At 44.0% G+C, this 27,877-nt stretch overlaps 4 protein-coding genes across 8 annotated transcripts in view; 2 read left to right on the top strand and 2 right to left on the bottom strand.

Annotated features, from left to right (window-relative positions):
* LOC120954690 (DENN domain-containing protein 1A-like) overlaps positions 1-27,877 on the bottom strand; it is a 121,853-nt gene that overhangs the window by 75,231 nt on the left and 18,745 nt on the right. For 3 of the 4 annotated variants that reach the window (XM_049609845.1, XM_049609844.1, XM_040374838.2), the window contains one exon: positions 23,536-26,630. The exons of the other annotated variant lie outside the window; for it this stretch is intronic. In XM_049609845.1, coding sequence (XP_049465802.1) covers positions 25,827-26,630 — 804 coding nt within the window. In that variant the 3' untranslated portion in view covers positions 23,536-25,826. Of the gene's footprint in view, positions 1-23,535; positions 26,631-27,877 lie in introns of those variants that run through there. 4 annotated transcript variants of the gene reach the window in all.
* Positions 9,535-11,946, bottom strand: LOC120958629 (centrosome-associated zinc finger protein CP190-like). Of its 2 annotated transcripts, none has more exons than XM_040381567.2 (2): positions 11,144-11,356; positions 9,535-11,016 (listed from the first exon to the last, which is right to left on the bottom strand). In XM_040381567.2, exons 1-2 carry the CDS (start codon positions 11,156-11,158, stop codon positions 10,513-10,515), a joined length of 519 nt encoding a protein of 172 aa, XP_040237501.2. In that variant the 5' UTR covers positions 11,159-11,356; the 3' UTR covers positions 9,535-10,512. The 2 variants fall into 2 exon arrangements, 1 of the variants encoding a protein (XP_040237501.2); XR_007452672.1 differs by having other exon boundaries at positions 10,919-11,063; positions 11,144-11,946.
* Positions 14,802-17,075, top strand: LOC120957400 (protein PTCD3 homolog, mitochondrial). The gene has a single exon (XM_040379599.2). It carries the CDS (start codon positions 14,934-14,936, stop codon positions 16,977-16,979), a length of 2,046 nt encoding a protein of 681 aa, XP_040235533.2. The 5' UTR covers positions 14,802-14,933; the 3' UTR covers positions 16,980-17,075.
* LOC120954689 (leucine-rich repeat neuronal protein 2-like) lies at positions 19,179-22,926 on the top strand. Its single transcript, XM_040374836.2, has 5 exons — positions 19,179-21,186; positions 21,268-21,404; positions 21,555-22,118; positions 22,188-22,276; positions 22,339-22,926. The coding sequence occupies exons 1-5, from the start codon at positions 20,852-20,854 to the stop codon at positions 22,795-22,797; spliced, it is 1,584 nt and encodes a 527-aa protein (XP_040230770.2). The 5' UTR covers positions 19,179-20,851; the 3' UTR covers positions 22,798-22,926.

Raw genomic sequence — 27,877 nt, forward strand, 5'->3', positions numbered from 1 at the left:
AGAGAGGTCATTTCTTTACATGAACATCCTTTGAAAGGTTGTTATTTTAACTTACTTGCAATTTAAATCAACGACCTTGCAAGCTGCTTGTCGTCAGTTATTCGGAATTTTCATTATGTCCGACATGTTTTAAGATGCGTGTAGGCATGTTTTACGGTCTACCTTCGATTTTTATCAGTTCCTCCTCAGTTTTCGCAACAAAATTGTTGTATTGAAAATTGAAGTAGAGCTTTTGCATCATATTTAATCAGAAAATGTTGATGGGATAAAGGTGGGAGATGTTAAACCAGTTCGCGGACCAGGATGTAATATCGAAATTCCTCCGAAATTCACCTAAAATGATTGCATTGAGTTTTGACGTCATTGCTTGCCGCTGCGAAGCCTGTGGACGCGATTTCTGCTTCCTTACATGGTTGTTTATGTTTCTCACGTACTATTGCACTGTTTGACGGATTGCATCGACCTCCCGGCCAAGTTATCGCAGCGATGTAGCCACTTGTCTCTCGGTCTTCATTTTAAGCTACCATTCGGAACCAGGGTTTTTTATGCTCTGATTGTTGTCTAATAGTGCCAAGACGTTGTAGATACCGGAACAGGCTTATACTACGTCTACAAACTGCCGCACGGAGGCCGTTTTAGACGCTACGGGGTACCGTTCTTTGATGACGCATGCTTCTAGACGAAGTTGCTTCACTTTTTTGGCCATCAAGGTTAGAGTTTGACTGGTATAGGTGTCATATTTTGTCTGCTGACTCATAGTGACTCATACACTCATGAATATTTTTATTGATAGTGCAATTAACGTTTCGTTAGTGCGGGTCTTCCCATTAAAAATCGATATTTTTTCCATTTTTAAATGTTAACGTTAGTATATTAAATCGGTTTCGGAGATTCCTTAACGCGATATGTCGTTGATGTTTTTTTGCATTAAGCATTGTAGACACTATTCTTGTTTTTAAATGGATAGGTCATATTAATGGAGGAAAAATTACAAAAAAAAAACCTCTTCAAATTTTATCAAACCCAGTCAACCAGCACATCAGTATGATTCACCGCCAATTATTACCTTCATGCTTCTTGAGCTTGCATATTAATTCAAGAGATTTCATGAATACTTCATAATAATTTAAGTGTCCCCTATTATCTTCATATAAAATGAAAATAAGCTGTAAGGTTCATATTCATCATCCCTATGAATCCCATGAATTTAAGCCATATCCACCATAGAGCAAGAAAGCGAGAGAGAGCCACTACGAAGCGCAACAACAAGCAAAATATTCGAAACGATATCATTGGCAAAATGGTAACGTTATTACTTATAGCACGTTGTCGGACAAGATCCACTTTTCGGCTGCCTGTTCCATCCATAGTACGCGAGTAGTATTTTTGAGTGAGATTTACGACGTTCGCACCACATTTCCAGGAAACATTACATCGTAATCCGTTCCGAAATATCATTACTGGTGTAATCGCTCGAACGAAAAAATCAAAGCTCCTTAGCGCATTATCCAGCTTCGTCCGCAATCTCTCTCTCTCTCTCTCTCTTGTTGCCTGCCAGTGAAAACTTAACTTGTTGTTGTTGATTTATCGCAGCCAGCACAAGGACCTACCCACTCCCTCTACCCAGCTCCGCTGATAACGATCTAATAAACAACCAAACAAAAGCATCAAAGCACTGTGCGTCTCCATTGAAACGTGTCGAAAAGTCATGGCCTAAACTAGAGCGCCGATAGAGGGCAGCGCGGCAAACTTCTAACCGGTCCGTCGCGGTACGCTTCACATTTCATGCTCAATCGCTGAATTTGGCTGTTTTGTCAAACACGGAAAAAGGCGGTCAAGTTATACTCTGTGTCGCCTCAGGACCTGTTCCCGACGGGCTGTTCGCGACAACCATTAACTTTGGTCCAAGTCAATAAGCACCGTTTAGCATGCTTCTCGCCTTCGCCTTAATCTGTAGTTTAAAGGCCAGCGACAAACAGATGCGCAAAACGGTGCTCTGCCCCTAGTGTAATCACATTTAACTTTGAGTTTTTTAAGCTGAGTTCACTGTTCGATTAATAAAAAGTAGCTTCGTTTTCGAAACTCTTGTCGCTAGAGGGGAAAACTTTCTCAACTCTCGCAAGAATTGCAGAACGGTTCAGGAATTCGTCTTCGAAAGGTCGTAGACAAATGAACTATAATCACATTGTGCGTTATTAATGGCATTTGGGTTCGTTATTTTATAGCCACACACCGTGCTTCCTTTGCCACATTCAACTAAACCCTCGTCGTCGCGGGACACCCTTGACTAATTTTTAGCGAAACCGTTCTCAGCCCAAAGTCAGTCAGCCAGGTTCGTGATTTGTCAATCGCCATGTCTGCCGCAATTGTTCACCGCTTGACGCGTGGCAAGCGCGTGTCAAACCGTGCTCCGCACTGAACTGGCTTTTGCTAGTGGCGGTGGTGTGATAATTAGCGGAACTATCCACCGGCAAATCAGTGGCGCTTGACGCTGGGACGCTTTCGTCGAGGCGCTTGGAAGCCATGAGTTTTAGTTTTAACATCCCGCTAGGCAATGTTCAAGGCGTAGGAAGCTATAAGGCAGTGTACGTGAGCAGGAGTTTAAATTTCATTACGAACCAGCTCTTAGGGGCACAACAGAGGGAGCAAATTTGAAACATAGCAAGCATACATACATTATGCTTGATTACGCCTGTTTTGTATAGGATGTGTTTAGTGCTTAATTGGGTGGGATGGTATGCTAATAGAATTAATGTTAACCGCGACATTTATTTTTCGAAAACGTTATTCAGCACACCTGAATAAGTAAAGAAACAAAAAGTACATCTAATATTGCACCCACAATACAGCATTGAAGCAAAAATATATAGGAGCAGCAACTTGTCCAGGATTGAGAACTGTGATTGTAGCTGCAACAATGTCTAGGTCAGTAAGCCTTAAGTTCAACAATCTTGGATCTGGAGTGATAAACACAGTGAATTGTTACTGTTATCAGACAATACAACAATCACCAATACCGATTCCAGGTCGAGAAAGTAAGAATCAGGATTGTGATGAATATTAAGAACAAGAAAATAGACAAAATAATGCTGTTTAGCTTTATCATACAAAATCACTCATAATTTTGTAGAAAACTCACAATAGACATATCAAACTTATACTTTTTACATACTTTTAAAACTATAAGATTTTTTTCCTAAATCTAAGAAGTAAAACGCCAAATGATGATCCAATCTTTAATAATGATTTTCGAGTAACTAACTCGAAAGACACTAAAGTTATACTGATCATACTCTCGAATAATGTCATACAGTATTTTAATTTTTTACGTATATGTTTGGACGATTAGGCATTTTATGAGCGTACCTTATCAATAAGTTCTCCAATGGAGGAGCTTCCAATGAACGAAGTCCTCAAATAGAAATCACATATCGGATTTTAGATGTTTGTAAATTTGAATTTATAAAACTATTCTTCATTATTGTTATACAGCTATTAGCTTGACCAGATAGCGAAAAGTAATTTTAAATCATTAATCCAATTCCACAAGAACAAAGCATAAACTCTAACGTGGTTCTAAGTTTACCCATTAGAGCACAAACAAGCGATACTAAAACAAGCAACGCAAAACAGAACGATGCAAACTCCAAAATGAACTTCATTTACACTTTGGTTTGCATTTTTTGCCACCATTATCGTGCTTTGCTTTGAGCTCCAGCCAAAACCCAAACAATCCTCCGGCGCAAGGGCGTCTGTCTGTTCGGGTGTAGGACTGTTCGTCCGCACGCAACGATCGAGTCTAGTCAACCGATGCAACAGCACAACGGAGGAGCGAAATTTGCATAAATAACTCAAACACTATATATTTACATTCTTCGCACCGCTGGCAGCTGCTGCTGTGTGGCTCCCGGTACCTCGCACGCAGCAGCGCCCGTAACAAATTTATCAACAAACCATCTAGAATTGGCAGAGGGAAAAAGTTGATTCAACCATTATTGATAAAGTTGTTCGGTGCACTAGCAAACGGTGCTAGGATTTGTGTTGTGTATTGTTGAAGCGTATTTAAAGATTATTGGACTTTTTTAAATAAAAATTATGATCCTCTTTCCAGTGGGTAGCAGGACTGCTGGCAAATTACCGCTCATAAAAAGAACATTATCGACTCAATTAACGGACGGCGAATTTTCAATGAACTTTCACCCCGCCCAACTCCAAAAGACAACAGACAGACACGACTCACCCGACGCCAATGACAGTCATCCTTCATCGTTACAAGTCTTAATTTCATTCGATATCTTATTCATCCGCCGAAACTGAACAGCTCGGACGCTTTCAACACAAAGAAGCATTAAAAAAAAGCGCAACCAGAGACAAACTAAAACGACAAGCAGCGCGACAACCGCCAACTACCGGACCCAGGCCAAGGGGAGTAATTATTTTCCATAACAACTTCCAAATTTATCCAGTACGGGTACGGAATGAACAAAAAAAAGCAACAGACGACCACATGATTGAGAAATCTCACGAGATCGAAACAGACGGCTGAACACAACTCGGTGAGCCCCGGCACAAACGGCACAAAACCGTGGAGAAACGAGAAAATTAAAGAGAAGCACAGCGTAAGGATTCCCTTTTTTGTCTTGCCGAACTTGACGGTGCCGCGTGGTGCTCCAAGCAGTACGGCGTTAAACAAGACACGAATTCCTTTTTTCGTGGGTATGTTCACTTCGCTACGCTTTGTCATCGTGAAGCCACACTGGACCGTCTTCTTCGCCGACGTCGATGTAATCGATTAAATTTTATTACAAAACCCACGATTCTCCGAACGAACTGAAACTGCCGCAGCTTGCCAGAGTCGTGCCCGTGATTATCGCATCTCCAGCAGTGCATGGTGCTGCGGAACACGTGTCACTTAAGACGGAAAACGGGCTTACTGGCTCTGCCCTGCCCGGTAGATAACGAGCGCCATGCCCGGACCGGTGCCGGATCCCTCGAGTTTCTCGATCGTAAACAATTTCATGATAATTAAACTTTAATGGTTTATTTGATTTTCGCACGAACTCCGAACACCGTTCGAAAAGGCGTACTGTCCGTCCCTCACCGAATGATGCATTCCCACTCTCGCTATCGACTTGATCGGAAAAATGTCGTAAAAATTGCGTTTCAATTGCGCTTGCTGCTTCGATGAGGAGATGTTTGTGACCTTCAGCTCGGCAAAGTTTAAAGGCACAAACTTGTAACATCTTCATTCGTTCAAACTCCTCCGAGCAAAACACAGAACCTTCTCAGATCTGCTTTACATACACCTTTTAGCGCATGATATACAGTGAGTGTTGCTTTGGTAGGATGGCAATACGGGTGGTTGCATTTTTATTGCTTTCAACGTGGGTCCGAAACCAAACAGAAAAAAGATACCCAAAACCCTTCCGAAATCCGAATCCTCTTTGTTTTGGTGCGTTTTGAGGCGAGAAGTTGATTACTTTCTGCCACGCTCCAAGGAGAAATGGGTAATAAAATCGATATTCTCCGGTTTACTGTGCGACCGTCTCTCTTACCTCTGTCACCCTTTTCTTTTAGCCTTTGTACTTGGACGAGTGAAAGATATTTTTACGCTTCCCTAATGCGCCACTTGAGCGCTAATCCGCGTACCTTTTCGTACTCGTGCCGTGCGATAAAATCATTTTAGCATGAAGAATTTTGAATCTCACCAGCTAGATTTTTTTTTGTAAGTCCCGATTCTCCCCTTTTTGGGCGAGCGAACAAACAGAAGGTTCCCATCGCAAGTGATTGATTTATATCGAATCGGTGAGGAAAACCACACGCGCGAAATCTCACTTTTTGTGTATGCATGTAGGCGAAACGGAAGCAACAAAGAACGATCAAGGAAGATCAATCCACTTCAAGGTTCCTCAACTGGTACACACCGAGTCGAGTACTCGCACGGGTCCATAACTTTGAAGCGCGCGTAGCGGGGTTGGTTGTTTTGTTTTGTGGGTAGGTTGTAGTAAGGTGGCGCGGTGTGAGAATTCTCAGCAAGGCTGTGTGTATCCAGCTTGATGCTACAATGTCGCCATACGAGAGACGCATATTACAAGAAGTTCCCTTTGCGCTCGCGGTGTTGATCGATGAGATGTGATATACAAGAAAAAACCATCAATAACCTCGGGTTGAATTTACACGTAAACTGTGATTATACTTTTGTTTGGGCGGGTCTTTATGGTACAAAGAGCATCAAGAAGTTGTAAACTTCTTTCTTGCATTTTTCTTTAACCTAATGTATGTGAGTTACGACGAGGCGCGCATAGGGGTGTGTTGATGGATGATTAATGTTATTTTACCTTCAAAATCAATTGAATGTGTAGTGCACAACACGGCAAATAAAAATGATGTAATGTAAAAATCAAAATAAATAATGAGAAGTAATTTATCATTCATTCTGCAAAAAAATCGAGGAAAGTGAAATGTATTACAAATTAATAAAAGCAGCTAAATAAAAGCAGCTAATCAAACAGAGAAAATACATAGAAAATTCAGAACTTTGAAAATGTAATGTCTCAACCAATGATCAGTAATGCTTTACTTAAACTGAAACCATCTTTAGTTTCCTGGAAGGCAATATCAATTGATTTGGATATCACGCGTGGTCTTCAACAGCGGTAAGCCATGAATTCCAGTATGTGACTATAAAGGTAATAGGTCTGTCGTTCACTCTCGTCTTCTGATAATCGTTTTATAGATTGTATCTATGAGCCAAGATAAGCTACACTATTTCCACGGAAATACCACCATTATCGCCATTGATGTTCTCTTTTTCCACATGTCGTACGGTGGATTTGTCATATGTCGTACCTGTCATTTCGTATCCCATATTTGCTGAACTACTGGATTCTTACGCTTATTGATTTCTTTGATGTAACGTGTTTTACAAACGACTTACGCTAGTATTGTTGTTTCAAGTATCATCATCATCATCAATGACAGACAGTTTGGTTTAACCCATTTCAAATACCTTCCTTATCAATTAGGACAATAGTAGGACATTTCAATGAATACACTAATTTGAAGCTTAACTACAAATAATAGTTAATGAGTTTACTACAATACATATAAAATTACTAGGTGTCAGCATTCTTTTTCATAGAACGATCAAAGTGAAGAATAATTTTAAAAAAGTTTGAACATAATAACATTGTACTCAGCTTCTGATTTATTCATGCAAAGACGAAAAAACTTTGTAATTTTAAATTCGCATTCGCTGTCAATCACAATCAACTATGGCATGTGATACTAAATTGTTTGTGAAAAGAATGTTCACCTTATTACACATAAAATAAAAAAAAAACTAAGCGAAATAATTTCTTTCCATGAACATCTTTTGAAAGGTTATTATTTAAGCTTTCTTGCAAATCCATGGGAGCTGCCTTTGGTCAGTTATCCGGAATTTTCGCCGTGGCGGACGAAGATATGCGTGCAGGCATGTTTTGGAGATCAACCTCAATTTTTAACAGTTCCTCTTCAGTTTCGCGACAAAATTGTTTGAATAGAGCTTTTTTATCGTATTGGTCTAGGAAATTTCAACAGGGCTGGGGGATCGCGTACTAAGGAGTCATATCGAAATTCAGTCGCTTGAAATGGTCGAGTTGAGTTTAGGCATCATTGCTATCCGCTGCGAAGCCTGTGGACTCGATTTCTGCTTCCTGATATGTTTGCTTATGTTTCCCAAGTACTATTTCACTGTTTGGACAAGCTAACCGCTTGTCGCTTGGTCTTTATTTTCAGCTTCTGAAACCTCAAGTCGCTCAGGGTTGTCGACCATGCGGTACCGGGTTTCAGATTCCGCTTCTTTCAGTGTTTTGATTGTCGTATTATAGTGCTAAGATGTTCTAGTGCAAAGATAGTGGCTTATACGACATCCACAAACTGACCCATGCTTCACGTTTTTGGCTATCACGGTTAGAGTGATCTCATAGGTTTTTTAGATTGAAAATGTGAAAGAAAGATTGTAAAAACAAGATAAGGTTAACCCATGCAAAAAAGTCCAAGCGTTAAACTCGTAACAGGATTGATTATTGGTCGGTAGCGATATTATAAAATTATTTAAAACTCGAACAATTCTTTCTTTAAATTCTAAAATTATAGACCATAGGGCCAGAATTTGGTCACTCCTGCTACAGCCTATAGAAAACATTGCTAGATTGGTAGACTGTCGATCACCGCACCAAATGAATCGTAATTTCTAGACCCGTTTCGATCCGTCCCAAACTCAACAACATCTGCACCATATTAAATCGACTGTTACGATGTAATATAAAACAATTAAAAATCTTCTTTCGGGCATTACTTTTTCATGCCACGAGCGATCCAATACCCCGCGCAATCTTAATTGTGCGTAATGAGAAAATTACCCACCGACAGCAAGCTGACATTTAACCGTTGACGAGTGTAATTTTTTGGGTAATGGTTATGGCCGTTTGGCACGCTCCGATCATTCTCACATCATTTCACGGCAAAGGGGTTACGAGGACTTGGAAGGAGTGGTAGAAGCACTCCATGTACGAAGGAACGGACCTTCGGAACTAGCTTTCGAAAGCCAACTGTTGCAGTTTGTGGTCTCAGTTAACAGTAGCTGTAACAAATCACTGCGATATCACAATTTGAGTATAAAGTATTAGAGCTCACTTATTTCGCATTCTTTCCCACTTCAAATATAAATAAACAACATAGCTAATAGAATGTTAAGGAACATTTGCTCAGCGCATCTTTAAATATGACCCCATTTCTTATTACTAAACCCGTTCTGTTCCGCTTCATCGCGCTACGTAGTAAACATCCACCTAATGATTCACCGTCCAGACAAGACCAAACATTCATCTTCTTGCATGTGCCGGTGTGCATCGTTTACGTTTATGACTAATAACGACCTCCTCGCTGGCGCGTAGCAGGAGAAAAATAAGAAAAAAAAGTGACGAAAAACGAACGACCATGAAGTCCAAATGTAACGAGATGAAAAAATATGTCTGATGGAGTGAAACCTATGGGAATGGATGATGGGAAAGCGGAGGCCACCACCACCAGAAGTACATCATAAATATAAGCCTTGGTGGCTGCATCCATTTAGGTTCATTCTTTTCATATCTTATTTTTATTGAAAACTGAGTCCTACTCCTGGCCAGCATGGTTCGTGCAAAGGGGAAGGCTCAGGCGAAGGTTCTGATAATGCCTGCCGGATGCTGTTAACGCCTACCCGCGAGCCAAAATGCACGCAGAGGCTATTCTCTTCGGCTGCTTGGGATAGCGTGATTCGGGTTTTATTTATTCGTCGCTGGTCGGTTTGGCCGGTTCAATTTCAATGGTTTTCTGACGATGCATTATCATTAACATTAACAGAGGGAACCATAATTACACACACACACACACACACACACACACACACACACAAAGCCACGATCATCAGTGGAAGAAAGGTAGGTAGGGCTAGAAGGTCATTCCGGCATTGTCAGCATGCGTGTCAAGAAAGCACCAAACTGCGGGCAATCACGTTGACTTAAAGTTCATTTATTTGTCCAGTTTGTATGTGTGTACGTTTTTTTCTTTTTTTTCTTTTGTAATTGGTATTGTCGCTTTCTTATCTCTCTACACTTAATGCTTTTTTTACAATATTTTCCAAATAAAACATCACCATTAACGCGAAACATTAATGCCCTCCAGCTCCTCGCCCCGTCCACTTGTCTCTCTCTCGTCCCGTGCTCGTTTGGCATTCCGTTTCGTCACCTTTGCAATTACCACCTCACCACTGATCCCCGCATCACTTTCTTCCCCGCCCCTGGAAAGATGGAGACAGTTTCCGGAGCAGTTCCATCTTTTCACCCCCTCTCCACCGGCTGAGACACATTCCCGGGTGTAAGTTCCCGCCCGGTAACAACGTCGCAAATGCGATAAATGCACCGAACAATGCCAAACAAGACCGTGGCCCCGGCAAAACCGTGTGCGGTAAAGTCGAGAGGCGTCACAGCAACATCAAAACCCGCAAATGACAAACATAATATTTGCGAAAAATTATTTCACACCACCATTAACGCAGCAGAAGGGTGACGATCCTCCCCCTTTGCCCTTCTATTTGTACAACCAGTTCTCGAGTGCATTTTGGAGTACGGAAGAATCTCGGGACTGACAACAGACGGAGCTTTGGAGGTGACGTCTCCGGGGGGAGAGGCTGTGCGTGTTCCATTCCTAAGTGCTAAGTATAATATATCGTCGACGCTCTCCAGATGCCAGAAAGCGCGATCTTCGCGATCCTCGATCGACGAATTATGATAGTTGAAGGTGTTTTTTTCTGGCTATAGCGAAAAAAAACATTAGCGAGAAGCTAATTGCATCACATGTCTGCATGGATGACGCTTCGCGATATCACACCCCCAAAACCCCGTGATGTTGATTCAACTTCCACTGACCTAACTGTTGCCCTTATATATACAGACTATTGATTCCCTGTCAACCCTCCACACCTGAATGCTATAACCGTAGCTTGGTGGAGTAGGTCGACTGGACCGTCTTCTTAAACACATCCGTCAGCTCCGATATTTCCTCCTGCGTCATGGCACTGCGCTTGCGTCTCATGTACAGTTCGTTGTAGTTCAGCTCCATATCGCTCAGGTCGTCCTCCTCGGACTCGGACTCCTCCGCCGAACAGCTGCCGATCGATTCCGAACCATCATCACTTTCACTGATCAAGCGCAGCTGGCCGCAGGTTTCCTCTGCCTGCCGTATTAGCGAGTCCGCGCTACCGTACTCCTCGGTTCCATCCGATCCCGATCCACTACTGTTGCACCGTGACTTGTTCGCATACGGATCGACACGATGCGTCAGGACGAAGTGACAGTACAGGTCGTCCTGGTGGCGAAACGTTTCGTTGCAGTATCCACACCCGAACTTGATCGTATGATAGTGCTTCAGGCGGTTGTGCGTCATCAGGATCTCGAACGTGGAATAGCGCTGACCGCACAGATCACACACAAACTATATGGAGCACGGGAGAGGAAATAGAGGACGGAACACACCAAAAACTGATCAAAATCTTTGTGCTACTCCGAAACACGGCTGGTGGTGGAAGTGTTCCGTATCCTTCAATGCACTCGATACTTACTTGCGTTTCAGACATGTTTTGTTTTGCACAGGAATTGTTGTTTTATCGATCGTTAACGAAATCAAGTTTTCACTATTAAAAACACTTTCAGACGCACGTTCGAACTGTCAGATAGACCACTGCTTTGTAACTAAACTTTGCTGAGCCGGGCCGATAGATATCAGTGCTCTCTATATCATACCCAGCGTAGTGTAGGGTGTGTGTCTGTATGTGTGGAAATCAAGCTACCGATAACTGGGGGAACAATTAGCAACCACCTGCTAATATACTATCAATTCGGAACATAATGGCGGGTGGGAGTGTGTATTTTTAGCATTTCTGTTGTGAAGCCTCTCCGCAGTGACGTACCAGCGAGTTGAATGATTCAATTGGCCGAACACAAAAGGTCGGTAAATCGATCAAAAGGGTCAATATTATTGGCGCGGGCTGGTCCAGTTCCGTGATGTTACCGCGTGGTGGGCGGGAACGCTTGCCGTACGTTGTTACTAATGAAGGACACCGGGTCGATTCGTCGTCATATGACTTGATGATTAGAGCGATAGAAAATAGATCATCACAGCAAGCTGTTTGCTAATGCAATTGTTTGGGACGTTTGTAACCAAGCGGGAAGGGTAGACTAGAGATTCCAGAATGTTTGCATCGTAATCTAGGCCATCTGTAAATATTTTGGTCTACGTTCAAACATTTCCCGCAACAAGTTCCTTCAAGGGTATCTCCAAAATATTTGTTTAGTAGCCCTTCGTACTGGCACTTGTTATTTTGATTTTATTACACCACGTGTGAATCTTTTTATTACGTTTTTGAACCCTGCCACGATTAACGGTCTGAGCAAAATTTCAAATCGAACCATTATACCTTTATATCTCACACATAGATGGCGCTGCACATCAACCGAACGCACATGACAGCTCTCACCAGAGCGACCAGAAAAACCGATTTATCTGTATTCCTACCGATTTTTTATATGCCTACCGATTCACAGATGACCCTACCAACATTAAACGGCTTTGAAGGCATTCAGAAGGCATTTAAGGCCTTAGTCGCCTTAGAAGACGAATAAAGATTTCAACCGAAACTTTCACGGCTGTAAGGGCTTGGTACTTGTTTCGACGCAGCGTATCGCAACGCATTGCGTGACGCACGCTGGTATCTGTTCGCTGCGTTCTGCATGGATATGACAACACATTTAACAAAGAAAAACATCAACAAACAGCAAAAATGCCTCTTATTTATAGGTTCTGATGTGATTATAATGTTAAATTACAACTGGAAAATCATTTACAGTTCTGCCTAAAACAGTGCAAAGCATGTTTTCGCTTTTTTATTGCATATTGCAAACTGACCCGCACACACCTGTTTTGCAGCAATTACGAAATTGCTTTCTCTACATTTATTTTGTTTTGTTAATAAAATTATTTAGCTGTCCAACTACACGCAAAACTGCGCTCGAAACAATTTAACGTGAAAAAATATCGATTTTCACCCGATATGGTTAAACCAGCCAAGTGCCACAAATCCACTAAACGACCACTAAACGGCTTCTACACGACTCAAGCACTCTACCTAAACGGAATATAGAAAGACTTCGTTTAGCAGACGGCAAACGACTCATGCATTCTAAAAATAGCAAAAATGTTGGTGACGCTATCTGTTGGTGGGATACCCTTACCAGCTGAGCTTCATCGCTTGGAGGAGAGCTTTCTCATTTCCTCTGTACTGTTGTATGGTTTCGCATTGAAGTTATGCATCGCTAGAACTAGAACGGCGATACGATTGTTTAAATACTAAACTCCAACGGAAACCACCAGCACTGAAGCAAGTGAGATTTGATTAATGTTCGTTGGTGTTGATACCCACGTATCTGACCACACGACCATTCATATAGATTTTTGCTCAGAAAGTTATAAGGCTATATAGGTCATAATAAAAAGAAACTTGTCGAAACACATTGCAAGTAAAGGATAGCAATATAATGATGAGTTGTAATACGCCATCTATTGATCAAACCAATGAAGCTGTGGAGCTTTCATTTTTTTCTATGGATATTAAATTTTCCAGTCGTTTAAGCTTAATCTGTGGCGCTTGGGCATTTTGACAGACGCATCACGACGTGCGTCGAAATAGAAATTTTTCTACTTTGACGCTGCGTCGTGCGTCGTTAACGCATGCGTCTGTCAAATCCCATACATTTTGGCAAAATCGCAACGCATTGCGTCGGAACAAGTACTGCTCTCTAACGGGTTCTCTTTGAGCACCGCTCTCACTGAAAAGAACGCTCGCTCGCGCTGTTTCATTGTATTTTCATCATACCCCTTCCTTTCCGTTTCTTTCGGCTTGCGCTGCGCTGAATTGGTACCCCACTTGATTCCTCCCGCTCGTTTCTTTCTTAGCGCGCTGTGCGCTTCCCTTTACACGGACTTGGTGCACCCGAATCAAAAGAAAAACTTTAACACATCAAACTTGGTTTATAAATATTTTATCACTTGTATTACAAATAAAAGCAACTTTTGATTCATAGCTTCACACAATCTTCCTTCAAACCACACACATTATTTATAAAAGTCGCACACTTTTTCCTTCTCTTTGCTAATAGGGTAAAAAGAAATTGATCGTTAAAATAATTGATTAAATTTAAATGGTTGTGTTCTCACAGTGCTCCTGCCGTAATCTGCTAATATAATCTGGCCACACTGGTCCGCAGGTCAGGCGAGCTTTTTGGCGGCCACCGTCGCAAAACCGTCGCGTAACGTCAAAACCGACGTCACAAGTACTGCAAACCGACGTCGCCAGTGAGCGAAACTCGCAACGATTTGGAGGCGCTGGCGACGTCGGTTTGCAGTACTTGTGACCAAGGATCATGTATTTAGAAGGTTGATTTTTATCGCTTTTGCTGGGCGACATTGTGGGGGACATCTGTCACTCTCTGCATACAAATTCATTACCCCGCACCAGCCCTCCCCGATTTTTATACCGGAGCCCCCGGAAGAGAAATGTCAAGTCGAGAAATGTCATTTTGCTCTGAACAACTTCACCTTGTCATTTATAACACCTTGCTTGTGACGTCGGTTTTGACGTTTTGCGACGGTTTTGCGACGGTGGCCGCCAAAAAGCTCGCCTTGCCCTGTGGGCAAAGTGACCAGAAATACCGATGTATATATATCTAGGGTTTGAAGGAAAAAATCTCAATTTTTTTAATCATGGAACTATAAAACTCAGCCAAACTCTCAAATCAATCTAAATAATCCAGCGAAAATCAAATGACAGCACGTACGATAAAATCGTATCCGATGGAGCACTGCAGCGGCCCTAAGCGGTCGCGTAGAGCCTCGAGAAAAAGAACTTGCCACCACTGAGAAAAAATGTGCATCTTAGAATTGGCTTAGAATTCCAATTTTCAGATCGACACTTCAGAAAAATCTTCATTTGTGTAACCGCTGAACCAAATCTAATCCATATCCTAGATAAAGGATGCATATTCTCGTGAGATGGAACTTTCATTTTGCGCATTAGCACCCCCCCCTCCCCTCCCCCCCATCCCGCTCAACACTTCTTTCGCTTTTACTTCTTTTAAGTTTCGAGTTTTAACCTACCGAAAACTACCGATAAAATTTTGATGCGCCTACCGAAAACCGCTAAAATAATCTGGCCACACTGGTTCTCACCCCCATGACATAACACATGGTTGTTTTTGTTGTGTAGAAAGTGTTTCGCGGTGCAAAAACGCAACGTGCGGTGCACGCATTTTCTGCTCAATTTCATTGCATTTATCTGTGAAAAAGCATCGTAAAGGATGAACAATTTGTGGAAATCCATGTACCGATTACGGGTGCACTCGCGCAACCACACGCTGGCGTACGGCAAAGTGTTCAGCGCATCGCAAAGCACCTCATCGCAGCCGGCATCGTCGACGGGTGATACCGGTGCGACAGCACCACCGGCGAAAGAGAAGATAGTAATCCCGACTCGAATCGAACGCGGCCCGACCGACATTCTGATGGCACTGTCCGCGACGGTCGGGTTCGATCCGACCGCTCCGCACTACAAATACCACGACGATCCGTACCTGATACCGACGTCGAACGCGAACAAGAAAACGTACGCCCTGGCGCAGGAGGCGGGACGCAAGGCGGCCCACTGGATACGGCAGGAGAACGCGAAGCTGTTCCGGCACATGGAAGCTGACCCGCCGGTGCAAGCGTTCGTACCGACGATGGTGTACAACGAGGAAAGCCAGGTGGAGACGACCGATCTGCAGCAGCTGATCGACAGCGTGGAGGTGAAGGACGCGATACTGGTGTACAATCTGCTGAAGAAGAACGGTATCGAGATGGGGGATGAGCTGAAGCAGCAGCTGTTGGAGCTGCTCTGCTTCTACAACCACGAGGACACGCTGCCGGAACAGTTCATCGAGGAGCGTTGGTTCCGCCAGGGAACGGTTGGCCGCGAACGGCAGCGCAAAACGTGGAAAGACTTCGAGCTGGCGGAGGAACTGTTCCACGGGCTGGAATCGAAACGGTCCGAGCACTATTGTGCCATGATCCGCGGCATGGCACGCTTCTTCCAGGTCGAGAAAGCCTGGGCCCTGTACCAGGAGACGGTGGAGAAGGGCATCGAGCTCGACACGAACACGTTCAACAGTTTGCTGCACATCGCCTCGTTCCTGAAGGAAAGCTACGACAAGCGGTGGGATCTGGTGTGCGAGGTTATGACTACGATGAAGCAGCAGGGACTGCGGCCGAACCTCGGTACGCTGAACGGGATCCTGCAGACGGTGACAACGATCGGTGGGTACAATCATCCGCGCACGTACGCGCTGAAAACGTTGGCCGAGTTTAAGCAGCTCGGTATCGAACCGTCCCTGGCGAGCTGGTACTACATGCTGGTCATCTTCTGTCGCGAACGGGGCCCGGTCAGCCACGTGCTGCACGACATTATGAACGAAATCGAGAGCAAAGAGTTTACGATCCAGGATCCGAAGGATACGTTCTTCTTCGTGACGGCGATGGACGTGTGCCGCAACCATCTGCACGATAAGGAGCTGGCGAAGCGCGTCAACCAGCTGCTGCACCAAGGCGAAAACTACAACCTGATTGGCGATTCATACAAGGAATCGATCTACTATCGGCACTACTTTGCCCTGCTGGCGACCACGGAACCGCTCGACAGTTTCCTCGAAACGTACCACCTACTGGTGCCGAACGTTTACATACCGGAACCGTCGGTGATGGAGGACATTTTGCGCTCGGTCGAGATGAACACCGCTATCGAGCACGTGCCGCTGCTGTGGTCCCACATGGTGCAGTTCGACCATACGGGGCGGGAAAATCTGGTCAGCCTGCTGCTGCACATCATGGTCACGAATCAACCGTCGGCGGACGAGCCGAAGCATGCGGAGCTGGTTCAGCGCTTCGCCAACATTGCGTGGGACATGTGGAACCGGATGGAGGAGCGTGCTGCGGCACCGCGCGCCACCACGACGACCGGCATGCCCGGACCGATGCTGGGCGACGTGTTGCTGCTGTGTGCCCGGGCTGGGGATTACGAGAAGGCGACGGCCGTCTTTACCAAGCTCAGCAAGGAACAGAACTCGATCGTGGGTGAGCCGAGGATTGACGGGTTGCGCGAGTTTGTGAATTTGTGCGTGGCCAACAGAACGCCATCGGTTGCCCTGCAGTGTTTGCAGTACTGCAGCGAGAACGGGTATCCGGAGAGTGTGGACATTGGACGGCATATTTTCAACTCGTTCACGCTGGACCAGACACAGGTGTCGAAGATTCGCAGTCTGGTCGGTGCGGAAGCGGTTAAACCGAAGCAAAATGCAGCTGGAAGTGAATGAAGTCGCTGCTGCGTAACATCGAGCGTGTAGGGAAAGCATGTACCATTAAGACGGCGAGGAATTAAATAAAACATCGTATTAGGTTAAACATATAAATAGATTATATCAAAATAAGATTATTTCTAGAACGCAGAGCAAGTTGTGATGTATCACACGATCTCATTCGAGGAATTGCATAAAATAACATAAAATACTTCCTTCCAAAACGTTCAAAGACACTTTTAATACAAGAACATTATCATTCAAATTTAAGAAGCAAATTTGAAGGAGCTCCGTAGTATATTTGGTTCAATTTATATGCGATGTCTCTCCTTCACCATTTGGTTGGTTGTGGTGTATGATTTACCCAAAAAAATAATCCATGAAGAACATAGTGCCTTTATACACCCCTTAAAATAACCCAAACGTAACCTGATAATGCTTGATATTATACACGCGCATGCTAGTTAATTAACGTATTGTATGCACTATACCAGCGGTCGGCAAACTTTACGTCCGAAAGAGCCAAATTCTACAATAATGATCGTAGAGTTTCACGTGAAGAGCCTAATTGTCAAACCAAGAGCAAAAATGTGTAAGTGATCTTTGAAATATATGAACTGTTAAGAGCCGCCATCTCGATATCAAAGAGCCGCACTTTGCCGATCGCTGCACTATACGAGTCGGCACGTCTGTCACCTGTTCACCAGGTCACCTCTACAGTACATCACTCGTGGGTAGATAGCGATTTAGTTTGATCAATAAAGAAAATCTTAAACCACACTAAGGACGCCTACATCCCAACTAAGACATATATAATGGGAAATATTGGGACAAAGTGGCAGATCATGTGAATTCCTTCATAGGAGATATGATAGCTTCTATAAAAACAAACGATAATGGAGAGTCATTCTCATCGAAAATAAGCATAAAGTGGCTGCACCTTAATGCCGGAAGATTTCATATTTTTATACATCCTTTTGACTTTGAGGATTTCAGCGGCGGTTCCTTAAATTATGGCCAACTACATCTTTCTTCAGGCAGTGATACAACATTAAATAATTACAGTTATTGGCAGTGGCGAATGAAACGGTAAGAGGACTGAGCGGCTGCGGATAATATATATGCAGCATATAAAACAGAGGGTGCAGTAGGCTCATCCACGTCGTCCGTGCTCGATAGGGACCCGTGGACGATAAGACTCATAGAGAGTAGGGGCCTCGTGATCGAGAGATCCCGAGAACCATTTAAGTTGTTTGATCAACAGAGTGCAGAAAATATACTTCACTTCACCCAGCGAAACTACGAACGAGAGGTGGAACTCTCTAAAACAAAAATAATAAACTGTGCTACAAATTCCCCCAAGACTATCCACCACGTCGTGGCAACACCAAATCTGACTGGTTCGGAACGTAAGAACAATGCATACCGAGCAATGCAGCAACGTCATATAACGCGGTAATGCTTGGCTTTGACTCGAAGAGTAACGAGTTAACCGCTCCAAGAAACACATATGCGATGAGCAGTGGCGGATTTAACGGTACGCGGACTGAGTGGCCGCAGGGGGCCCCGTATATGGTAATTCCAGCATATAAAACAGTGTGTACAGTAGTCTCAGCAAGAGCTTGTGTGCTAGATAGGGGCCCCATGGATGAAGGGACTCATAAACTATGAGGTCCAGTAAAGGGATCCTGAGAAACCCCCCCCCCCCCCCCCCCCTTGACACCAACCGGGGGCCTCCACTCCTTTTAACGCATAGGGCCCCCAACACCCTAAATCCGCCACTGGGGATGAGCAAAGCATACAGGAACTCGACCAAACCAGAGAGGCGTACGGTGGGCTCTCGCGGTCGGCTCAGTGCTGTGATGAATTACTCAACTACCAGTTTGACGAACAGCTAGAGGCTCCACTAGTATATAGTGTCATGCTATTGCCACGTAGCATCGACCAAAGCCAAAAGCTATCCGTCAGCTGAAAAACAACAATGCACCCGGAACCGACGGAATTGCTGAACAGCTGAACTGGTCAGGAATGCAGGTACACGGTAAGAAAAAGAGGTTCATAAAATTGTTACTGAGGTATGGGATAGCGAGCCTAACTGATATGGCTAGTTAGAATGACTATGGTCAACGTCTCTTGCGAGATGACGGTGAATGGCAAACTCTCAGGACCTTTTGCTACCACCAAGGGTCTACGCCAGGGGGACGGGCTTGCCTGTCTCCAATTCAACTTGGCGCTAGAGAGGGCCATCTGTGACTCGAGGGTGGAGACTACGGGAACCATCTTCTATAAGTCAACCCAGATGCTGGCATACGCTGATGATATAGACATCATTGGTCTGCAGCTTTTCTATGTAGCAGAAGCCTACCAAGGGATCGAGCAGGTGGCAGAGAACCTCGGATTTCAGATAAACGAGGCAAAGACCTAAGTTATGGTGGCAACATCACTGACCCTACCAATAAATAATCAAAATTTACGTAGGCGTGACGTGCAGATAGGTGAACGCACTTTTGAAGTCGTTTCACAGTTCACCTATCTCGGGTCAAAGGTCCGAACCCGAGTTCGGTGGTCGGGTCACCAACGAATAGCATGGTAGTTGAGTTGTGCGTAAGGTTGCTGGCTGCCCACTGGTCATTCTACAGCCTGAAAAATCAGTTCACCTTAAAAAACCTGTCGTGACGGACGAAGATGGGACTAAATAAAGCACCTATATAGTACCGGTACTCACATACGCCTCTGAGACATGGACACTGTCCAAATCTGACGAAACCCTCTTAGCCGCGTTCGAGAGGAAGCCGTTCAGAAGAATTCTTGGCCCCGTATGTGTGGAAGGACAATGGAGGAGCCGTTATAACGACGAGTTATACGAGATGTACGGCGACCTCACCAGTGGACTGGCCATGTTGTAACGCATGGAAACGGACGACCTATCCCATAAGCTCTTTTTAGGCCGTCCACGAGGACAGAGGAGGCGTGAGCGGTTTCGGACACTCCTGCGGCAGGCCAAGACCTTAAAGCGGTTGTAGCGCCGGATAATGAATGATGCACTATACGAGTCGGCACGTCACTACGCTACGGTTTTCTATGAGAGTTTTAGATACTGACCAAATTTATTGTACAACCTGGACATTAACACCTACAGTTAACTCTAATTTAGGAATTATGTTTCCATTATAATTCAACGACAAAATGCATGATCGCATGGGATCTCGAGGCTGATAAACGATCGCACTTATATAGCATTAAAAAACTCGTTCACACTCAAACATCAATTGAGCTTTTTTCTACTTCTACACCAAAAGAATCTCCAAATGGAAGTGTAAATAACAAACTTCCGATTCGCCCTGAAACCTTTCTTAAGTTCAACTTTATGAATAACTAATGTGCCAACAGCTGCACTCGGAGGAGCGCACCGACAAGCGCCATCGCAACACCGTAACAAAAAAGGTCAGTGTTCCGGCCACTGCCAACCGATCGTTTCACGCTTGGGACTCGCGGGGCTATAGTCAGTGAGTGAGTGTGTGCCCGCGCGCGCGCTCCCGCGAGAGTGTTGCTCGAGACACACGCGTGGTAAGAAACAGCATAAATGCTAGACTGACCTTCGGCTTAAAGATTGGAGTTGGTGAGAGGGGGAGAAAGGGGGTGGGAAAAGTGCCTCGTAGGAATTATTATTTTTTTATGAGTATAGAACTCATACTACCCGTTATCGTTATCACGTTGATATGATAACACAGCTGTCCGAGGCCTCGAGTCGAGCCTTGTTCGCGCGCAGTTGGTAGTGAGTGCGCGTAGCTGATTGATTGGATTTCTACGTTCGGGAGAGCTCAGCCTTAATGTGTGCATTGTGGCATTGTTGTGCTTAGTACTGATTGCGTTTCTAAGCACCTAAAAGTATGGCTCGAAGAACGCCCAAACACTTTCAGGTGGGACGGTGGTTGGTTCAGTTGTGGCTAATGAGCGGTCTAATGATGCCGGTAATTGTGTACGCGTCCGATGAGCCGCTGCAAACGGCAAAAGTGTGTCAGTATATGCAGTGCACTGTTAGTGACAACGATGGCGCGCAAGTGCGGCTACGGTTTAATCACACCATGTGGAAACAATACAGCGGATCGTTCAATCAAGAGTTCGACTTTACCAGCTGGAGCTGGTCCGAGCTTGATAGTGTGGCGGAAGCGAACCCCACGCTGGAGGTCACTTTCAATGGCTTAGAAGTGCCGCACGTCGATATGTGAGTGATCCATCACACTTGGATTTAACTAAGACACAGCGTAATTGGCAATCAAAATCATTTGCAACGATCTATGTTTAGTCTGCAGGGACATGACGGCGTGGTCAGCTTGAATCTGGACGAAAATCAAATAACCGCGATGGAGGCTGAAGCGTTTGTCAATTTCAAAATGTTGACCGTGCTGTCATTACGCAGAAACATGATAACAGCGGTGAATGGTATGTGATACGCGATAAATCAACCCCCTGTGCGTTTCCTTCTCGTTAATTGTGATTGCGCCAGGGTTTTGCAAAGCGTGATAAGTAGAGGAGTCTTATCACACCGACAGTGTAAAAAAAATAAACAATTCTGCTCTCCTCTCCTGTTAGAGTTATTTTACCTGCCCAACAAACTCCAACGGCTGGATTTATCGAACAACTGGATCAGCGAAATCAAAGGCTTCAAATCATTCACCTGGGGTGAGCTAAGGCATCTCAACCTCTCGCACAATCGCATCGAGTCGCTGCGCACCGAGCTGTCCAAGCTCGATGCACTGGACACACTGGACTTGTCTCACAACTCCATCAAGAAAGTTGACAGCAAACCTATCATACTGTCCCGATCGCTGCGCAGGTTACTTCTCGATCACAACAAGTTCACCGCGTGGCCGTTCGATTCGCTACCGGATACGTTGGTTGAGCTTTCCCTGAGCTTTAACGAGCTCGAAACGACAAAAGAGGGCCACTATGTACGATATCTGGATCTATCGAGCAATCGATTGGCGAGCTTTTGTGGACACTGTTACCCAGCGCTCGAGGAGTTAGACTTGTCGGGCAACTATTTCGACACCATACCTAAGCTGAGCAATGCAACAGGCAACAGCATCCGGAAGGTTTCCTTCAACCGAATGCCACACTTACAGTCCGTGGAGAAGACTGCTTTCGAAGGAGCGGGTATGTGAAGACACCTGAAGGCTCTTTTAAAACATACTTTAATCCCTGAATCTTGTTTACTCTTTCCAGCAAATCTGCAAGAGATTGAGATTTCCTTTTGTCCTCGACTTTCCTACATTGAGCCACACGCGTTCACTGATCTTAAGCAATTGAAAAGGGTAAGAGAACCATCACTCCACACCAATCGTGGATTGCTCACCTAAAGCGCCTCTCTTTGTAGCTTGATCTCAGTTACAACGCACTACAGCAGGTGCCGGAAGATATGGTCCACTGGAAGCAGATCACCCAAGGTGTCGATCTGCAGGGTAATCCGTTTAACTGCAACTGCTCGATGCAGTGGTTCGTGAGCAAAGTCATCCCGGCGATGCATTCCAATCGCGAGCTACACAAACTATTCCCCAAGCTGCGCTGCGCTGAACCGCCTATGTACAAAGACTATCTATTGGTTTATCTAACCGTGCACGACAATTTACTTTGCCGCAAGTATCGTGAAATGGATCTGCCCGGCATGGAGCAGGTGTTACAGTTGATGCGAGATCATCGACAGATGCAGATGGTGAGGGCACAGAAAATTATACTGGCCTGCCTGATTGTCGGTATCATTGCGATGAGTCTCTACTTGGCGTACCTTAAGCTCAATCGGCCTCGGTACCGGGTAAGACCGATCTACTACCAGTGAGTGTTCAAAGATTATAGCGTTTAACTGCAAGGGCGCAAGCATGACAAATCTTAACTTTCGTTAGCTTTAAGTCGTAAACAATACAATCTTACCGAAACTAATACACGAAGCACACGTGATATAAGAAGAGCCCCTTTTTTTCGTTTGTAATATGTTTCGTCTTTTATTTGACATTCAACATTCGGGTTTTCCAATATATAGTCTGTCTGTTGCTACCATCTCTACACTCTGCACCTTGCGCGCAGGAAGTACACTCACACGCACACACTTACACAACGTTCTCCGGTACTGCTGCTCGGAACTAATCTTTGTCCTTTTCTATGCTCACATCTGACCACTGCTAAAACGTTAAGAAGCATTCTTGATTCCCTTTTTTCCAACTCGTATTCGATTATAGATTAATGATACCTCCCGCAGGGAGCCGCTAATGATACGCGCTTTTGCAAAACAAAGAAAGAAGCAGCACAACGCGCACAACAAAGTTATAAAGTTATTCCAAATCCTCTGTCTTTTCTTGTGTTAAGTTTTTTGGATTTTTTTCCGGCAACAGCGTAAAATTTGGAGGGTGGGGAAGGTATTGTTTAAATATATTTGTTAATTTTAGCCTTACTGAGAGCTTTGCTATATGCTTCTAACGTATCTATCATTCGATAATGGTCGTTTTAGCAATGGGGTTTGGATATATTTCTTTCTGCATTTTATGTTGCCAAACGTTGCGATAATTTAAATGCTTTTTGCTTTTCATTTTTTTGTGTAATCGGTTTTAATATATAGTTACGCCACGTGATCGGTACCATACTCCTCTTCAAACGCCTGGATTGATCGGTTAGATGCTGTCGTGTTCAATGATATATTTATATAGTGTTGTATGATTGTATTTCCAAGGAAGAAACTTGTTTGCAAAGTGAGCCATCGATGTTGGTAGGTTTAAACCACGGTCGAAACGAGTATGAAGTACCCACGGCAATTAATTGGCGTACAGCATGGGGATTAAATGTTTGTAGCTTCATCGGTCGTCTCAAATACGACTTTCGCTACTCATTATTTCTTGTTCTATAGCCAGAGTATAGTGTTTATAACGGTTTCCTAACTAAAAAAAGAGTTCTATCATTTCCACTGTTTGCTCTGATATTGCCTTTGTAAATGTAAAAGTCCTGTATAAGAACCTGTGACGCATTCTCTTATTTCTACCCCGGGTCGTTGGTCGTTAACACGTGGGCGGTTGTGCGCTGCGGTGTTGTTGATAAAACGCATCAATTGCTTTCGTCGTTTGGTATTTGATACAGCGTGATGCATGTGTCTGGTTGTTTAAGAAGAGCGCAACCCAACGGTGTGTTCCAAACGGTGTTCCAAAACACTTAACCAAAACCCTATATTACTGTTCCCCTCGAGTAAACCTATCTTTGAGCAGTGTGTGTGTTGTTGTGATGCAATTGTAGTAAATTGCGAACGTTGTGATGGAAAATTTGCGAGAAACCGCTCCATATCTGTGTTCTTTTTTTTACAACATTTTGACTAAATATCTTAACACGTATCATCACCTGCGTGCCTCATGGCCAGGTGAGCGTTTTGTTGCTGTTATTGTTGAATATTTGGTTTATCTATCAACAGTACACGATCGAGCTGTTACTAATGTGTGTTTTTTTTCTTCTAGTACGGTAGAGAGTACGTAAGTGGCGCTAAAATATCGCATTAAGCAGTAATATAATCCTCACTCGCTACAGAACATTGTATATGTTTCTCTTTTAGGTTAAAACAAATTTAAAACTGCAATCCTGACTCATTCTCCAACCTTTCACTCTCTCTCTCTCTCCACTCTTTCTCTCTATCTCTCTATCTGTCACTATTTATATGTCTATGACTTTATCCTAACCAGGGCAGGATGGTTAAGATGATACTCCATCCCGCATTCCCCCGCAGTAGTTCCTGCCACACATTTGGTGTATGCTATCAATTGTTTGTTTGTTTGTTAATCTACACTACGGTCTCTGTTCTGGCAACGAATACATTTTTTAAAATGCTTCACACTATAATTAACGCATTGATGCGGCGTAAACTATTTCCCTCCCCCAAACGCGTTCCGCTTTCTTTTTCTATACTCATCTTTATTCCCACTTTACACACAGCATAGCCAGCAATACAGTTTAAATGTTTCCTTCCCGTCTACCTGACTTGTTTTTTCGTTCAATCTTCTCGTTTGTCTAGTTTGTTGCATTCGTTTTGTGCATAGGTTTAAGAATTAAATTAGATTTACATTCTGTGCCATGTGTCTTTTTGTTCCTCTACAATGTTTCTCCCTCTATGCGCTGATTCGCATGCTTCTCACACAACAAATGTGCCATCGATTTATCGAACTCTTGCTACACTTTGAAATCGTTATACGATTATGTTTTCCTTTTACTACACCTCTTCTACCGCTAATAACCACACGGTAAATCTATAAAATTATTCAATACAACTCGGGGCAAAGGATTACACAGAAACTACACATTTAAATATCAAACAAAAAAACACCGTTTGCTCTATTCACTGAAACCTCCAGGCGCTACATGATAACATGTAGCACGTGAATTGATTGCAATGTTTGCTTTCATGACACTATATATAATACAAAAACGAGTGGAACATAAACGGACAACATAAAACAACAACTGGTTGCGGGATTCGTTATTGCATACACACTTATCAAGGCAAAACGAAGAAGAAGCTGAAAAACAAAACAATATTGGCTCTAGAGTTTGCTGTATGATAACTGATTAAACGTTTAATATGGCCTAAGCTTTTATGACGCTTCCGGGATTCATTAATCCTTCGCTTTTGTCCTTTTTGTTGTCTACCTCATGGAATGAAGACTTTCCTTTTTGCTGCTAAAAGCGTATATTAATGATAGTTTCTTTGCCTGAAATGTTTATTGCGGGTTTTTGTTTCTTATGTTGCTTTGCGAAAACTAAACCCCCGGCGTTGAGCTTACGATCTAGAACTGCCAGATGATGCAACGCTCTCTCCTAACGGATTCGCCCATGCTAATCTCAATCGAACGTCGTCCAGTTGTTGAACGAAGCTTTGGTCGGTCCGTTGTTCACGATCTTGCTACCACCATTGCAGCCCATCTGTCGCCCGTTGGGAAGAACCTGCGCATTAACGGAAGCATTGGTCGTACTCGGTTGGTTCTCTCCCTTGCCAGTGCTACCGTTCACGTGCAGCAGTGCGGGCGCTTGCTTTTTTGTGCTACCCCCGTCCAACAGTGAAAACTTGTCTAGACCATAGTTTCGCAGCAGTTCGAAATCGTCGGAAACATTGCTTTCCCGGGCACCGGTACCAGCACCAGCACCAGTGGATGACGCTGTGTTGCTAGTGGGCCGCTGTGATTGTCCATCGCCTGCTCCTGCCGCCATCGTCCCTAGTAGTGTCCGATGGAATTGGTGTTGTTGTTGTGATGGTGGTGGATGGTGGGCGGAGTGCGGTGTAGTGGCGACGTTTTGTTGGTAAAGCGGTGTAAAGTAAGGATAGATGGGATTATTAACGCTCAGGCCGGTAGGCATCGTTACGCCGGACGCCACGACGACATTTGCCAAGCCGGACGCATAGCTGGAGGGTGGTGTTAGTGCTGCTGAGCTGGAGGGTTGAGCATGCGCGGTGCCGGTAGCGGCAGCGACACCACCGATCGGTCTGGCCCGTTCATTGAGCGGATCGAAGTCCTCCAGCTCGAAACTCGAGTTGGTGGTGTCGAGCGTGATTAGATCAAGGGACTCATCGTTCACCGCCGGCGGAGTTGTACTGCTGCCCGTCCCGGACGTGGACGCGGGAAAGTCCGGGATGTCACCGTTTTGAGACTGCGAAATATAGGGCGGTAGGAGCGTGAGAACACGGAGCGGTGTAGCAGTACGCGGGTGTGTGAATGTGGGTGTTTTGGGGGTGCGCAGGATAACAAACGGTTTCCCTAATGGATGGATAATTTAATGGGGGGAGGAAATCGACCAATCGACCGAAACCACTGAAGCGATTGATTCGGCAGATTTTGCTCAATAAAACGTTCTACTAAAACCAAAAGCACGGACACCACGGAGCAAACTTGGCTTATACAAGGATTACAAAGAAAAGTACAAACAGTACGAGTCATCGAAGAAGTTAAATATACGTTACACGACTCAAGATACTTAGCAACTGACGCACAAATCCAAATCCACAATACTCAAGTAAAAAGCATTAAAACGTAAAACTCGTGCCATAACAGTCGAAGCAATCAAATTAAAGCGCATCGGGGCAGTTAAAAATTATAAATAAAAAAACAAGCAGAAAACACAAAGCTCGCTTGAGAAAATCAGATAAAAACCATTACACTAACTACTAGCAATATAAGTCTACCAGGCAGTAAAACATATTCGTTTAGTAAGAGTCAAACAGTAAATTAAATCCAAAAAAGAAAACTTAAATGAATGACTACCGTTTAAGATTATAAAAATATAATAAAATAGAAAGACGATAACGAACCAACTATAAACGGTAACCCTATTTAGTCCAGACACTATTTCTATTCACCGACTAGACTAAATGAAAGACTCAGAAAAAGCGTTTGTATACGTTTTTGATGACAGTATGACCAAACACCGAAGCAGTGAGAAGATATAATTTCCAAGCGATAGAGAATAGAGAAAGTAATACACCGAGAGAGAGAGAGAGAAAAAAGAGCTCAGATGATGCCCCACCGACAGATGATTTTGGATAGATAATCGTGTATGCATGATACTAATCATATTTTCTTCCCCAAAAAGGTTCCCCAGGATAAGTGTGTGCGAATGACGACATGAGAACGAAATGACAAGAACGGTGATCATGAGACGTGAGTTGATTTAAGCATGAAAGCAAAACACAAAACTGTGCCACACATAACAGCGATCGTGATGATCTCAACAGAATCTCGATGGTATGAGAACATAATGGAAAACACATAACACACATAACACAAACCCCCATTTGCCCATCAGCATTACCAGTACGAGATCAGAGTCTCGCCTACCCTTGAAAAAAAACAAAAAACATAACTCCTTGCACAAGGAAGTTAACAAGTTAAAAAAAGATC

This window comes from Anopheles coluzzii, chromosome 3 (assembly GCF_943734685.1).
Source record: "Anopheles coluzzii chromosome 3, AcolN3, whole genome shotgun sequence".
Taxonomy (NCBI): domain Eukaryota; kingdom Metazoa; phylum Arthropoda; class Insecta; order Diptera; family Culicidae; genus Anopheles; species Anopheles coluzzii.